The 16,469-nt window shown below is 59.2% G+C and overlaps 1 protein-coding gene across 2 annotated transcripts in view; it reads left to right on the forward strand.

Moving 5' to 3' along the window:
• The window catches only part of INPP5A (inositol polyphosphate-5-phosphatase A), a 145,964-nt gene that overhangs the window by 97,527 nt on the left and 31,968 nt on the right, over nt 1-16,469 (forward strand). For both annotated transcript variants that reach the window (XM_055560676.1, XM_055560675.1), the window contains exons 6-8: nt 8,066-8,169; nt 12,776-12,828; nt 14,011-14,130. In XM_055560676.1, coding sequence (XP_055416651.1) covers nt 8,066-8,169; nt 12,776-12,828; nt 14,011-14,130 — 277 coding nt within the window. The remainder of the gene's footprint in view (nt 1-8,065; nt 8,170-12,775; nt 12,829-14,010; nt 14,131-16,469) is intronic.

Here is a 16,469-nt window from a genome sequence, read left to right on the forward strand (position 1 = left end):
CTTCTCCCGGCCCCTTCCGCCCAGTGTCCCTGCGAGAGGGCCGCAGGTCCGGTTTGATCAAGGCTTTGCCACTGTCACTCGGCAGGGACTTGGGAGGACGCCTGCTTTGGGTCTTTGAAGCCTCGATCGTCAGACCGCCCTGGACGGCTTCCCCTCTGGCCCCGGCCAGCCCACCCCCGGGCCACACCCCTGCCAGCCCTCATGGCTCAGGCTGGGGGCTCTGGTTTTCCTGTAATAAAGAAGAGAAGGGAACGGTTTGTATCTCTGTGCCTGTCAAATGTGAGAAAGTGGGAAAAAAATGAAAAACACAGCCAGACAGCGTGTTTCAGGAACGAGCAAGCGAGAGCATGTTTGTGCCGGAGTGGACAATGCCACCCTTGTTCACTGGGCAAGCCCTGTGCGTCTCCCGAGGGCCCCCAGTGCTCACGCGTGGAGGCTGTGCGTCTGCCCCGGTCTGAGGGCCGGCCGCCCGCAGGGTGCGTGTGGGTTGACCGCTCAGGCGGGCTCGACTCCGCATGCTGAGCGTCAAGCTCTCTGAGCTGCACCAGGGCCGTGGAGCCGGATCACAGGCCTCAGCGATGCTTCCCAGGTGTGAGGACTGTGGGAGCGGCCTGCCTCGCAGTCTATTCAGAGTCATCCTCTCTGCTCACTCCGGAGACAGAGCGCGCCCACGGGCCGAGAAGCAGTGACTCCATCAGCCTGAGAACAGGGTCCCAGCGGCAGGCGTTCACCAGGCCATCGCCTGCAGATTCTCTGCCCCGCTGAGGGGCTGAGAGCGGCCCAGCAGACCTGGTGGGAGCGGGCTGCTCTCCCCACGCTCTCTCAGACTCTGGACGTCATATCATGTCTGTGGGGCTGTGAGCGGGGTGGCAGGAGGGCAGACACAGTGGCTCCTGGCGTGGCTGCAGCAGAAGGGCTTTGCTTCTAACGAACCTGCGCCTCTGGCCCTACAGGTGCCACCTCTGTTAAGGTTCTCCTCTTTTCAAGTAAGCTTTGCAGGAACGCTGTATCACTGCGTCAGAGTCGCCATGAGGAGCCTGGCTAGCCCACAGCCTGTTTACAGCTGTACCGTAGATGTACATTCGACTCCAGCAAGACCTCCACATTATCAGCGACAAGAACTGTGATAACACGGGCGGTGGTCATGCCCTGAGCAGACAAGCCTGGCTCAGCCTGGCGGGTGTTCCTGCCGACCCACAGCGGTGGGCGCGGCCAGAGTCTCAGGCAGGCGTGGCCACCGGCCCCCGCTCCCCCACTCCCTGCTCTTCAAGACTTGCATTTCTGCCTGAAATTGAGCTTCAGCAAAAGCAATCCAGATTTGTGCAGTTTGAACACACTTTAAAGAGCAAACAGCCTGGATTTTAACAGATACTTTCCTACTTAGAAAGTTGAGATGAGACAGATGAAGGGGGCTCCGGTTTCTGGTCCGACACGTGACGCGCGAGGAAGTAGTCACTTCAGCCTCGCAGAAAAGATGATCCAAACCAGCTGAAAATAGGTGACTCTCCGTGGACCCCTCAGAGGAGCAAGGCCACAGGATAGACTGCTGCCCCTCAGGCTCGGGGGAGGCTGGCAGGCCAGAGAGGCAGAGCCACTGAGCAGTCAGGTCACGGCAGGGTGGCCCCAGGTGGCCATCCTTGGCCCCCCTTTGTGGGTTGGCCTCCAGGAGCCCCACCAGGTTCCTGGGATGAAGATCAAGGGAAATCCCTGCATGCCTCTGGCAGGGGAGGGGAGAGTAGCAATTCTGAAATGCCCAGAGCATTCTGTCAGGTCTCCCAGAGGCCTGACCGCAAGGAAAGCCCTTGACTAGAGTCCAGCCGGCTGGGGTCTGATCAAGGCCCAGCCAACAAGGAGGGAGACAGACAGCCCCAGCCTCCCCTCAGCCTCCTGTCACACCTGGGCGAGAGGAGCAAGTGAGACCCAGAGAAGGTAGAAGAGAAGAAGCAGCGAGCCTCAGAGCCCACAGCAGTGAGACCAAGAGCGAAGCAGTGAGCCTCAGAGCCCACAGCGGTGAGGCCAAGAGCGAAGCAGCGAGCCTCAGAGCCCACAGCGGTGAGGCCAAGAGCGAAGCAGCGAGCCTCAGAGCCCGCAGCGGTGAGACCAAGAGCGAAGCAGCGAGCCTCAGAGCCCGCAGCAGTGAGGCCAAGAGCAGATGCTCAGTGCAGAGTCAGCGCGGCCGGGAGCCGCCTCTGAAATGAGGAGCAAAATCGGCAGACCTTCAGCCAGGCTGACAAAGAAAGACACACGTGAATATCAGAAACGAGAGAGGGGCCATCACTGCTGATCCAGTGGACGTTAAAAGGATAATATGGGAATATTGTGAACAAGTCTGCGCCTGTAGATTTGATGACTCAGATGGCCCGCTTCCTTGAAAGATACAGTCTATCAAAACTCATTCAAGGAGGAGTAGATAATATGAATTATCTGTTAAAGGAAATTCAGTCAGCACTTAATAACCTTCTAAGCAAGAAAGCATCAGATCCAAATGCTGTCACTGGTGAATTCTACTAAACATTTAAGGAAGAAATTATACCGATTCTTTAGAATCTTTTCCAGAAAGTAAAAGCGGAGAGAAAACTTTCTAATTCATTCTACGTGGCTAGCATTACCCTGATACCAAAATTAGATAAAAATATTACAAAAAAGGAAAACTACAGGCCAGCATCTCTCATGAACATACAAAGCAAAATTCTCAACATGTTGATAATATTAGCAACTCAAAACTAGCAACATATAAGAAAAATTATGCACTGTGACCAATTCAGATTTATTCCAGGTATGTAAACCTGATTTACCATTCAAAAGTCAATCAGTGTGATCCATCACATCAATAGGCTAAAAAAGAAAATCACATGATTATATCAATCTATGTAGAAAAAAATTTTTCAGAAAATACAACGCCCATTTATAATAAAAACTCAGGAAACTACAACTAGAGGAGAACTTCCTCAACTTGACGAAGAACAGCTGCAGAGATTTTGTACTATTCATACTCGACAGCGGAAAACTAGATCCACGTGCTGCTCCCCTAAGGCCAGTATCTAGGTGGGGGTGTCCACTCTCCCCGTTTCTCTTCCACATCACACTAGAAATCTTGGCTACTGTAATATGACAAGAAAAGGACATAAAAGTCTTATTGGTAGGAAGATGTTGTCTTACATCTTAGGTGACTAGTTTATATAGAAAACCCTAAGGAACCAACATCAACAGCGGTAGCAGCAGAGCTAGTACCAGTAAGCAAGGTTGCAGGATATGAGGTTAATAAGCACAAGTCAAGGGTTTCACTGATAGCATTTAACAAGTAAAATTCGAAATTAAGAACATAGCTCACATACCAAAAAGAAGTACTTGGGATAAATCCAACAAAACACGTGCAGCATTGGGATAAATCCAACAAAACACGTGCAGCATTGGGGTTCCTGGCGGCTCAGTGGTAGAGACTCCTCCTGCCAGTGCAGGACGCACGCATTCAGCCCCCGATCTGAGGAGACCCCACACGCCATGAGCAACAAAGCCTAAGTGCCACACCTGCTGAGCCCACGCTCTAGAGCCCGGGAGATGCAGCTGCTGAGCCCCTGTGCTGCCGCTGCTGGAACCCGCAGGCCTTAGAGCCCACGCTCCACAGCAGAGACACCACCACCGTGAGAAGCCCGTGCCCCTCAACCAGAGCACCCCCATCCACTGCAACTAGAGAGAAGCCCGTGCAGCAATGGAGACCCAGCACGGCCACAAATAAACAGATTAGATTATTTTTAAAAGATATGGGCAATATCTGCATGAGAAAAACTGTAAAATCTGATTAAAGGAATCAAAGAAGACCCAAGTAAGTGGAGAGAGAGTCCATGTTCACTTATAGGAAGATTCAGTATTGTCAAGTTCTTCCCAACTTGATCCATAGATTCAACACAAGCTTGTTCTAAGTCCCAGAAAGTTGTTTTGTGGGTACTGACCAATGTATCCTAAAGTTTACATGGAGAGGAGGCAAAGACCCAGAATAGCCAACCCAGTATTGAAGGAGGAGAACGAGACTGGAGCGCTGACACTACTCAGCTTCAAGACTTTCTATAAAGTTGCAGCAATCAGAACAGCGAGATGTTGCTGGAAGAACAAACAGACCAAACGGCAAACTGCAAGCAGACGTGGGTCCTCACACACAGTCACCTGCTTCTTGACAGAGGAGCAAGACAAATAAAATAGAGCAAAGACGGTCGTCTCAACAGGCGGCGCTGGGGTCTGTCCATAAGCACGGAAAGCGAATCTACTCACAGACTTTGTACCTTCACAATATTAACTCAAAAGGAACCAGAGACCCCACTGCAAAGTGTGAAACCATGAAACTCCTGGGCGATATGTAGGAGAAAACGGAGGTGACCACCTTCACAATATTAACTCAAAAGGAACCAGAGACCCAGCTGCAAAGCGTGAAACCATGAAACTCCTGGGCGATACGTAGGAGAAAACGGAGGTGACCTTGGCTTTAGTAATGACTTTTTAGATACAACACTAAGAGCATGATCCATGAAAGGAGTAATCGTAAGCTGGAGTTTACTGGAGTGAAAAACATGCTCTCTCTCTGCCAAGAGAATGAGAAAACCAGCCACAGACTGGGAGAGACTATCTGAAAAGGCACATGAGGACTGTTATCCAAATAAAAAAGAACTCTTTAAAACTCAGTAATAAGAAAACAACACAATTTAAAAGTGAGCCAAAGAAAGGCAGTGCCAAAGAATGCTCAAATTACCGTCCAACTGCACTCTTCTCAGCTCAGTCAGTTCGGTCGCTCAGTCGTGTCCGACTCTTTGCGACACCATGAATCGCAGCATGCCAGGCCTCCCTGTCCATCACCAACTCCTGGAGCTTCCTCAAACTCATGTCCATCGAGTCGGTGATGCCATCCAGCCATCTCATCCTCTGTCGTCCCCTTCTCCTCCTGCCCCCAATCCCTCCCAGCATCAGAGTCTTTTCCAATGAGTCAACCCTTCACATGAGGTGGCCAAAGTACTGGAGTTTCAGCTTTAGCATCATTCCTTCCAAAGAACACACAGGGCTGATCTCCTTTAGAATGGACTGGTTGGATCTCCTTGCAGTCCATGGGACTCTCAAGAGTCTTCTCCAACACCACAGTTCAAAAAGCATCAATTCTTCGGCACTCAGCTTTCTTCACAGTCCAACTCTCACATCTATACATGACCACAGGAGAAACCACAGCCTTGACTAGACGGACCTTTGTTTGCAGAGTAATGTCTCTGCTTTTGAATATGCTATCTAGACAGTATTATTAAAAAAGCTGAGACATTACTTTGCCAACAAAGGTTTGTATAGTCAAAGCTATGGTTTTTCCAGTAGTCATATATGGATGTGAGAGTTCGACTATGAAGAAGGCTGAGTGTCAAAGAAATGGTGCTTTTGAACTGTGGGGTTGGAGAAGACTCTTGAGAGTCCCCTGGACTGCAAGGAGATCCAACCAGTCAGTCCTGAAGAAAATCAATCCTGAATATTCATTGGAAGGACTGATGCTGAAGCTGAAGCTCCAACAGTTTGTTCACCTGATACGAAGAACTGACTCACTGGAAAAGACCCTGATGCTGGGAAAGGTTAAAGGCAGGAGGAGAAGGGGACGGCAGAGAATGAGATGGTTGGATGGCACCACCAAATCAATGGACATGAGTGATAGCAAGCTCCGGGAGTAGGTGATGGACAGGGAAGCCTGGCGTGCTGCAGTCCATGGGGTCACAAAGAGTCAGACAAGACTGAGTGACTGAACAGCAAAAGCTCTGAACAGAATCTCACCCAAGAAGATACACAGATATGATGAAAAGCTATCCAACATCATATGCCGTCAGGGAAATGCGGGTTAAAGCCCCCACACCCCTGTGAGAATGCCTGAAATCTGCCGGCTCGCTGGCGGGATGTGGGGCAGCAGGAAGTCTCCATCTTTGCTGGTGGGGAAGCAAAACGGTCTGGCCTCTGTGGTTCACAGCTCAACAATTTCTTGCAAAGCTGCACACACTCTTATATTTCTTGGCATTTACCCAAATGGAAAACTTAATGACAACACACAAACCTGTACAGAAATGTTTACAGCGTCTTTTTTCATAATTAGCAAAAACTGGAAGTAACCAGAGTGTGTCCTTCATAAATGAAAGAGTATACAGACTGTGGGCTGTCCAGACTTGGAATATCTCCCAGCAGCAAAACAAAATGACTATCAAGACACAAAAACTCACGGAGGAAGCTCAAGCGTGTGTTCCTGAGGGATCGTGGCCTGTTGGGGAAGGCCACCCACTGTGGAGGCAGCAAAAGGGAGGCTGGCTGAACCGGGTTGGGTGGGGCATGGTTTCAGGGCCACGGAAGTGCTCTGTGAGGCTGTAGTGGTGGATCTGTGCATTTGTGATGTCTGCGTTTGGCGGGACCCCCAGCACGGGCAAGCCCCCCAACGCAGGCTGTGGGGAAGGTATGAAAGTGAGTTAGTCACTCAGCCGTGTCCAACTCTTCGTGACCTCGGGAACTGTAGCCCGCCAGGCTCCTCTGTCCTTGGGATTCTCCGGCCAAGAAGACTGGAGTGGGTAGCCGTGCCCTTCTCCGGAGGATCTTCCCAACCCAAGGACTGAACTTGGGTCTCCTGCAGTGCAGGCAGATTCTTCACCATCTGAGCCACCAGGAGGACGGGAACACTCCACTTTCAGCTCAATTTTTGTAATCCCCAAGCTGCTCTAAAAATAAAATCTTATTTGTTTAAGAAAGACCGAGGCCTTCCCCTACCCACCCCTCCCCAGTTTCCTCTTTCCTCAGGGACCCAGGTTTCATCTCAGCAGAACAGCCTCCTGCCACGGCCCCCAGCCCCGCCCTGCTTCCGGCGAGCCTCGGGGCCGGACCTCCACGTGGCCCGTGCCCTCCGCAGATGGCGTGGGGGCCCAGGCTGCCCCTGGCTCCCCGAGCTGGCCCAGCCCCGCCCTGCTCCTCGGACTCCCTGACCTCCCCCACTCTGACCCTACCCGTCCTGCGCTCTGGCCGCCGTGCTCCCGTTCTGGAGCAGACTCCTCCTCCGTCCTGGCGGCTCGGGCCTCTCTGGGCCCTTGTCCGTTTAGCTTCCCCCAGGCGCCGGGTCGTGGGGAGCCAGAGGCCGCGGTGTGGGGAACTGGGGGGTCAGTTGAGGTGCAGAGGCGCCCGTAGGCAAGGGCCCGGCTCGCTGGTTTGGGGACAAGGTCAGAGGCGCGGCAGGACCCGCGCAGCCCTGCCCCGGGTCCGGTGGAGGGGGCTCTCGTCTTGTCCCTGGGCTCCCTGGGCTTGGGGGGCAGGCCCTGCTCCACAAAGCGCAGCTGGGGCTGCTCGCGGGACACCGGGCCAGACCCCAGGGGCACTCTGGCAGGATGGCTTGTCCTCTGTCCCGAGCACCCCAGGGCCCTACCCCCGTCCCCCTGGGAGCAGGGAAAGTGTGACACCCCCGCAGTCGGTGGGGGCGCCCTGGGGCAGTCTCAGCAGGCTCTCTTGCTGCCAGGCTCCCTGCTGGCATGTGGGGAGGGCTCACAGCCTTCTGCCCCTGCAGCCCAGTGAAAGCTTGCGTTTAGCCCCGCAGTGGACGCAGGGACAATGGTCTGTGAAGGGAGTGATCCTGGCCTGGGTGTGCAGGGGTCGGCCGGATACAGGGCGGGCGGGGAGCGGGCCCAGAGCTCCCGGCCACCTTGCCTGTGCCCCAACCCGGTCTCACATAAGGACTCCCCTTCCCTGGCTGTGAGTGATGGCCCGAGGAAATCAATGTTATTAAATAAATTTATCTGGAGCGTGAGCGGACGGTAGCGCCACAGCCCTTTTAAATGCAGCCTTTTGCTCAGAGGAGCGAATTAGCCCCGTAAACCTGAGGCCAGGCGCTCCGAGGGTGATGAAGTCCAGGGTCAGGGTCCAGCTGCAGGAATGGCAATTTCTGGGCCCCGGGCCCCCAGGAGCAGCTGCCTGCCCGGGGTCGAGGCCCTCAGCCACACGGGGCTGCCCGGGTGGGACGCGGGACCCCTTGGCCCTGAGCCAGGGGTGGGGTGCAGAACTGAGGTCACCCTGAGCCTTCTTCCAGCCAAGAAGTACAAGAAGGTGACCGGCAAGGAGATCTACTCAGACACACTGGAGAGCACGCCCATGCTGGAGAAGGAGAAGTTCCCGCAGGACTACTTCCCTGAGGTAGGTCACCGCCGGGGCGGCCAGCCCAGCGCGGGGCCGGGGCCATGAACGCGTCACACTCCACAACAGGACGTCCCCCCCACCCCCGTGCTGCTGTGCCCCTGGCGTCCTGCTCTGCTGGAGGTCCCGCCCCGGTGGGTTTGGCGGGTGGCCTCGGGTGAGGGCTGGAGAACCCGTGGTTGACATCAGCAGATGAGTCCTCCAGCCATCGTCACTCCCAGGCAGAAGACCCTTCCCCCGAGGGTGCAGGAGGACTGTCCCTTGGGGCTCCCAGCAAACCTTGCTGTGCATGTCAGGCACGCTCCAGACGGGAGCACTGGGGCGTGGGGCGCAGACCCTTGGGGGCTCTCCCCGGCCCCAGGGTGCTGAGCAGCCCCCGCACTTCCACAGGGAAAGCCCTAGGGTGCCTGCTCCGCAGAGCTCCGCACTCTGGAAGCACAGGCAGGTGTGGGTTGTTCTCACCACTGCTTGGACACAGTCAGAAAGCCTGGGCGCGGTTCCTGGGCGTTTCAGGCACTTTTGTACAGTTTTGTTATTTTTATGCCTCCATTACACTGCGCGTACAATTTTGGATCCCAGTACTCTTAGAGAATGTTGTAATAACCAGCGTCTCTGGAGCCTCCTAACGGTGAAATCCACAGGTTGACCCAGACGGATCACCTTCCCTGGGGGCCTGTGGATGCGGAGTGGGACATGACCTGGTGAAGCTTGTGGGGGTGTGGAGAGCTGGGTATCACCCCGCCCCCTCCCCCGACTCTGGAAAAGCATCGCCACCCGCCGCCCCCCGCCCCCTCCCTGCACCCAGCACTTGATTTCAGCAAGGCCATGGCTTTATTAACTTGCTTTATGACCCGCTCCTGCGGTGAAGGAATTGTGGCTGCTTCCATGAAGGATGAGCCCCTCGTCCCGCCAGGCACAGCTTCCCCATCCATTGTCCCCGCCAAGGACTTGATGTCAGGGGCCGCCTCCCAGCCGGCCACCCCGCCCGCCGCAGTCCCTGCCCCAGAGACTGTCCCCTCTGCCCTGTGGGTTGGGGAGGGCGTGGAGGGGGAGATCCGGAAGCTTCCTTCCTCGGTGCCCCCTCCCCTGACCCCTCCCCATGCAGCCCAGCCGATGGGCCCTGCAGTCCTCCTGGGCCGTTGGCCAGAGCCGCGTTCAGCAGGAGGGTGGTTGAGCTTCCCGGGAACAAGGCTGACAAGAAGTCAGATTGAGAGGTCTCCTGGCCTCACCCCAATCCAGACTCCCCCTAGCTCCCCTACAGCCAGCACTGGCCCCGTCCTGAGAGTAACGGGGGACTGCAGTGGAAATGGTGCCAGCTGGGGGTGGGGGGGCTGGGAGGGGTCTGCAGGACCACAGGGAAGGTCCCAGCCTCTGACAGCAGGAGGGCCAGCTTGCAGGGTTCCAGGGGGCAGGTAAGGGACAGCCCTGAACTGGCCAAGTAGGAGGCTCTGGTATTTCAGCAGCTTCTCTGCAGGGGGACCCTGACACCCCTGGCAATGTCCGGGGTCTGTGCACCCAGCAGGGAAGGCAGGGCACCTCGCCTGGTCAGGGCAGGGGCTGGACGGCCCGTGGGCAGCGCTGGGCCCAGGGCCTCATGGGGCGAGGACTTGAGGGCCGGGTGGGGAGTTTTTGAGGTAGCCCCCCTTCCCCCACCCAAGCAGCTCCATATCTTTGTTTGCGACTTTCTCCGTTGATCGGCACTCGAGCCCTGAACTGTGACAGGCCGAGGCAAGTGTGGCCCCGGATTGGGGGGCACCTGGGCTGGCAGGCAGCCTCTGCTGGTGCCCAGCCCCCTGGTTCCCTCTTGGTGCCGCTACCCCGCAAGGGCTGCCTGGTGTCCAGGATGTCGCCCCACTCCACACCCACCAGGGAAGGACGCACCTGGTGACCCGGCCCAAAGCGGACGTGCATGGTACATCCCCGTCACTCCAGAGACTCAGCTGACCCCCCAGTGCCCCTCGTCCCCATCACTTGCAGCTGACTCGGAGGTTGGGGTCCTCTCACTGCCCTGTGGTCTTGGAGCCAGGTCACCGGAGGCTCACGGCCGGAGACTGGGGCAGTCCTCAGAGAAGGTCATCCACGACGGTCACCGCGTCCTCCTGGGCGGGCCGAGGAGCCCCATGGATGGGGCCACTCCCTGCAGGGAGGCCTGGCGCCTGACCCAGAGCCTCTGCAAGCCCAGCCCGCCTCCCGGCCTGCACCCCTTCCAGGACCGTGGCCTCTTCTGAGGGTGCCTGCACCCCTCACCCTCTTGCTCTGCTCTGCAGAGCACCCTCTCCAGGCCCCAGCGTGCCTGGGGTCCCCCAAGTCTCTCTCCAGGCCCAGAGTGCCTGGGGTCCCCCCGTTTCTCTCCCGCCAAGCCCCGGGGGCGTGATGGGGGCTAAGGCGGTGGCTGGATGGGTAGGTGCATCAGGGGCGCAGCCGTGGTCCCCCCCCACATGCACACGCTCTGAGGGAGGGGCTGGCAGGGGCTGCGGGCTCCGCGGGGCCCCCCTGCCCACCACAGGCAGAGGGCAGAGTGTTTAAGGGGGAAGGAGGCGGGGTGTCTCTGTGGGGACCCAGATTTCTGCATCGCGGCACTGTGTCGCTGGGACGAGGTGACCCCAGCCTGGGGCCTCCGCTCCACCCCATGGAATCGCCTGCGTCTGTGCTCTGCTGGGTCTGACGTCCTCTGAGTTTCCAGGACTTGTTCATTTTCCTTTCGTCTTGATGAATTAACGGGAGGAAAATCTTATTGAGAAAAATGCACGTGCTTCTACTGTTCTGTCGATAGTCTGGGGTTTCTCAGGTGTGAGAAACCCCAGGGCCATGTGTCTAGTGGAGGCCCCCGCCCTTGGGGTCCTGTGGGGGTGGCTGGCCCCCGGCAGGTGCTCCTGCTGTGTGGGCAGGCCCGCCCCGCCGCTTCGTTCACACACACTTGGGGGAGGGAATTAGTGTAAGACTGATTTCTCTTTCTTTTATTACCACCGCTTAAGGATAATCTAAATGTAATTACCATGATGGAGGCATAATGCCATTCCAAATAATTACAGCCCACCGTGTTTAAAACTAACAGAACTCTCCCCGCTGATTTACGGGTTCTTTTGGCTCAACATGCGTTTCAAACACTACCTCTGGGAGCAGCACTTCAGATAATGCGAGACCATTTTTAAAAAGCAGATTTGTGTAGTCGATTGGGGCCGAGACGTTTTTTTTTCCTCAAGCCCGTAGTGAGAAATTGGTTGTTGCCATAGATCACAGAGCCCGCTCCGAGCTCTTATGAAAGATGAATTAATCCCGCTAATGCTCTGAGGCGGGCCTTTCACGGGGGCTGTGTGCTGATAACCTCCCGCAGCCTCCCTTTTCTCACCGAGATTTATGGCGTCTTTTAGTAGATGAAGCTGCCTGTGCTCACAATCCATCTGCTGGTAAAGGAATCCTATTAACAGGGTACCTGAGCGGGCACTTGATATTGTCTGCTGAACGACGTGCCCCCACCCCCGACCGCCGTGGTCTCCTCTCCAGGGCTGAGGGCCTCTCCGAGAGTCGGGGTGGGCGCCGGGGGGCAGCTGGCCACCCCCGGACGCTGTGGGCCTGGAGAAGGCGGCGATGGCCAGGGCGCCCAGCAGGGTGGACGGGACGGTGGGAGGCAGGGGAGACCCCAGTCCCGCCCGCGCAGCCTGCCTCCGTGTGCAGCAAGCATCTGTGTCCAGAAGCTTGTGCACAGATACCCCGGCCCCACTCCATGTGGGTGCGGACCGCAGGCCACCCCGGGGGTCCAGACCCTGGTCCTGCTTCCGAAGGCTCACCCTGAGCCCAGAAGCCAGGCCTCTGAGGCAGGGCCGCTCTGCACTGCGGCTTCCAGTTTCCCGACGTGCCCGAGGGCAGCGGGGTGGTGGTGACCACCTCCCATTCTCTGCAGGGGCGGTGGTCCTGGATGGAGGGTCAGTCACTGGTTCTCCAGAGAGGCTGCCCGGGGCAGGGGAGGCACCAACCTCCAGTGCACCTGGAGACCCCCGCCGCCCCCCACCCTGGCACTAGGAGAGGGCAAGGGCCCCCGAGGACCGGCCCTGGCCCCCGGCCCCCGCGGGTGACCACTCCCACGAGACCCTGGGTGCCGTTCTCAGCCTCAGGGGCTCCCGGTCCCACAGCAGCCGCGCTGACCGGCGAAGTGGTTCTAACCACCTGTGATCAGAGAGGAGGCCAGTGAGGCAGGAACCCAACAAGGGCTTGTCCGGACTCGAGACCGTTGTGACCCGGCCAGCCCAGGCTGTGAAGAGGGCGGGAGCCACCGGGAATGGGAGGAGCCCCTCGTGAAGTCTGGGTGTTGGGGGCAGGCGGGGATGAGGGGTTGGTGAGGGGAGGCCCTTGGGCTGGGCCGGAGCCCCTGCCGCCCTGGACGCAGCGTTGGGACCACACGGGCCCTCCCCACACCCCTCCTGGGCACCAGCCCCAGGCTTCCCTGGGAGGGCAGATGTCCCAGGAGACCGTGCTAGCATGAGGCTGTGGCCTGGGGGTCAGAGTTGGCAATGACGCCGTGGCACGTGGTCCCAGCACAGTGTTGTCCAGAGCCGTTGAGGCCGCCCCTCCATCCCCTACTGACCCGTGTGGCCTGTTTGCCTTTCAGTGCAAGTGGTCGAGGAAAGGCTTCCTCCGGACGCGGTGGTGCCTCGCGGACTGGTACGTTCCCCACAGCGCCTGCGGCCAGCCCCGGCGGCCCCCCGCCGGCTGGACGGGGCTGACGGGCCCTGCGATGCCGGGCCCCCGAGCGTGGCCAAGAGGCCCAGGCCGTGTCCCGGCACTTGCTGGTGGCCCCCTTGGCCACGGCCAGCAGCGCTTGGAGCGCGGGTGGGGGGACCCTCAGGAAGTCAGGCGCCCCCACCCCTCTGCTGGGACGGGGCACCTCGAGGAGCCCGCGCCGCACCCGCCGGCGTGTGCGTGCCCGCCTGGCTCTGCACTGCGAGTGCTCCGCTGGCTGACCGCTGCGGCCCCTTCTCGGGACCGCCCCCACGTCCTCACAACCCCCTCTCAGGGGCCGCACGCGGTCGGGGCGTCCCCTGGGCGGGGTCCCAGAGCTCTGGGGCGGGAGGAGCCGAGCCTGCCACAGCCTGCTGACCCGGCCCCCGGCTGCCACCCATGGCCCAGGGAACGGCTTGGGGGCCGCCTGGGCTCAGGCTGGAGCAGAGAGCTGGAGCTTCCTCCATGTACTCGGGCCGGGGGGAGTGGGGGGGGCGTGTGCTGTCAGGCTGGGTCTCAGGGCCTGGTGGCCCCAACTCCACAGGGGGCGTGGAGCCCACCCACCTGCTCTGCTGTGAACCAGATAGGCCCCAGCGATGCCCCAGGGCTCCTGGGGGTGACGGGCCCCCCAGCTTCTCCATGCCCCTGCAGGCCCACAGGAGGCATGGCTGCAGAGTTTCCCCAAGGCTCTCCAGGGCCTGTGAGCTCAGGGCTGCTTCTGCAGCGTGAACTGAACCCCCCAGTCCCGCCAGGGACCCCACGGGGAGCCCTGACCACACGGGGGCCTCAGGCTGCACAGCCAGCTGCGTGGGGAGCTGAGGCCTGGGCGAGCGCCCAGCTCTTCCCCGCTCCTCACCCCCCCCACTCCTCTGTTTTGAGGCAAGTTCCTGGTACCCTCTGTGGGCCCCTTTGCCGCTGGTGGTGACCTTTGTGTGGGGGTCCTTCCTGTGTGAGGACTCGCGTGCATGAGTCCAGTGTGTCTCCTCTGACTTCACCTCAGAGGAGAACTTGCCCCGGGCATTCTGGCTGCACCTGCCCAGGGAGCTGGGTGGGGTGGCAGGGGGCCGCCCAGGGGACCCAGCAGCTCCAGCCCGCATCCTGAGCTTCCTGTCTCTGTCCCCGCAGTGCCTTCGACTTGGTGAACATCCACCTTTTCCATGATGCTTCCAACCTGGTTGCCTGGGAGACCAGCCCCTCCGTGTACTCGGGGATCCGGCACAAGGCCCTGGGCTACGTGCTCGACAGGTGGGTGCTGAGGGGCCCCCGCCCACCCGCCTCGGCGGAGGATCGAGGCTGGCTTTGCACCTTGTCCTAGCTTGCCTTCCTCTGTTTACCAAAAATACAAAACTGACACATGTCGACCCGATGATAAAGCACAAGCCCTGCCCCTTGACCCCTGAACCCTGCCCGCTGCCCCCTGCCTGCTTAGTGGCGCCTCCCTCCCCACTCTGCCCCTGCTTCCCGGTCAGAGCTTCGGGCCCCTGACCAGAGGGGCGGCCGCCTCGGTGGTCTTCAGGACGGGGGCTCCACCTCCTGCTCCGGCTCTCGGCCCCCGCAGCCACCCGGCCCCATCAGAGCCCGTGCGCCGGGCCCCCAGCTGGGCCCTCTGGTCCTCGTCTGTCCGTGGTGATCTCCCGTGACCTCCGCCGCATCGGCACTAACGCCCTGTTGTCTGGGCAGGAGAGGCCGTCTCACCCTGGTTAATCGGCCGTTCAGGCCTGGTTTCCTAGAGCCCAGCACCTGCGAGCCCTCCCCTACAGCACCCCCGCTCTCAGGGGGCCCAGCCCGCCTGGCCTTGGGAAGTTGGAAGTATCTCCAATTTCCCCAGGGCCCTGCCGGCCCGCCTGGACCCCAAGTTGTGCTCGGCTGGGACACGCCCTGGATGGAGCGGGAGGCCAGGGCCTGTGCCTGGGATGAGGCAGTGGTCCCCGAGGTCCGTCCATCATCCTGAGACCCCGCATGTGGGGGACATGGGGGTCTGCCTGCCCTCGCCGCATCCACAGTGGACACTCCTCAGGGCTGGGCGTCCAGCTGTGGACCGAGCTGGGTGTCGATCGCCGGAGGCAGGGACAGCAGGCTGGACCCGAGCCTTCGCTGCTCGGGGCCAGGGTAGCCGGGCTCCAGCACAGCCGGGTCGGTGCTGAGGCTCCAGGCGGTCAGCCCGCAGGGGCATCGGCCTGCAGCCCAACTGGAACAGTCTTCTTGGTCCAGGGGAAGGGGGACAGGCAGTGACAAGTCTGCAGTCATGGCAGACTCGGGAGTGGCCGGATAGGCCTCCCAGGCCACCTTCAGGGCACGGCCGAGCTGGCCGGGGAATGGACCGCTCTTGGAGGCTGCGGTTGGTCGGCAGAGGCGAGTGGCCTCAGGGCCTGTCAGGGCCTGAACTGCTGCTTCTCCGCGGCCCCTGGGAAGCGGCCTCTGCGTTCCCATGGACGGCGTCTGTGGGGCGCCCAGCCAGCCGCGTCCGGACCTCCCGGTGCGGCCGGCTCCCGCACAAAGGGCTGCTCTGTGGCGGTGAGTGACGGACGCCCTTTCATCGGGGCTGCTAACCTTTTGGCAGCCACCAGCAGACTGCATTCTGCTCTGCCGATGGGAGCACAATGCCACACTGGCCCCTGAATGGACGCTGCCACCAAGGGGGCCCCATTCAGGGCGTTGGGAACCTCTGGGAGCATTGTCTGTGGCCAACGTGGGCGCAGAGAGGCAGTGCGGGGGTCCCGGCTCAATCTCCCCAGAGGGCCTCACAAGCCCGTTTCCACCCAGGCCCGGGAAGGGCGGCCCGGTCCCCCGCAGGCTGGGCCGGGGGATCTGGGTTAAGACCGAGGGGCACCTCATGCCATTCTTGCAACTCTCCTGTGACTCAAAGATGATTTCAAAGTGAGAACCTACTTATGAAGAAAAACACCCAAGAGGAAGGCTCTGGTCCGAAATGTGTGAACTTGCAGACGTCAGAAAACAGGCTTTCTGGTGTTACTAGAGGGCAGGTTTTATGGCAAATAACAACTGATGTTTTGCACAATAATTTCTTGCTTGAAATCTCTTGTTCTGAAAGGTTAGGAGGAGACAGACCTCTAGTTAGGGAAGCGTACCAGGCTCAGAGATGCGGGGATGGCGGTGTCGGGGCCTCTGCATGGGGTTGGGGTCCCATCCACCTGGGGGATGGCTCGGACCCTCCCTGGGCCTCTGGGGGGCTGCATGCACCTTTGTACCCATGGAGGGTCCCTGTCAGGCACACAGCTACACCCTGGGGGGTAGCATTTGGGGCGTCAACACAGCCGCAGAGACCAGCTCACACAGCCCTTCCTGGCCTCTCCCAAGCTCTCGGCCGTGAAATGAGGTTTTTTTCCACAAGTGACAGGGCTCTTGTGTCTCCCTTTGCAGTGCGGCCCGGCCAGGTCCGCAGGAACAATCTTACATCACAACTGTGAAATCCGGGCAGAAAGCGCCCCTTTGTCCCAAGCGTCTTCTCACAGATACAGTCCATTGTCACAGTGCTGAAGTTAATTTGGTCAACATTGGGACATTTAACTTTTATGTCCGGTCAAAAGAGTTGTTTCATGCTCATTTTGGGGCATTCAGAGAAA

Source organism: Bubalus kerabau, chromosome 22, assembly GCF_029407905.1.
Source record: "Bubalus kerabau isolate K-KA32 ecotype Philippines breed swamp buffalo chromosome 22, PCC_UOA_SB_1v2, whole genome shotgun sequence".
NCBI lineage: Eukaryota > Metazoa > Chordata > Mammalia > Artiodactyla > Bovidae > Bubalus > Bubalus kerabau.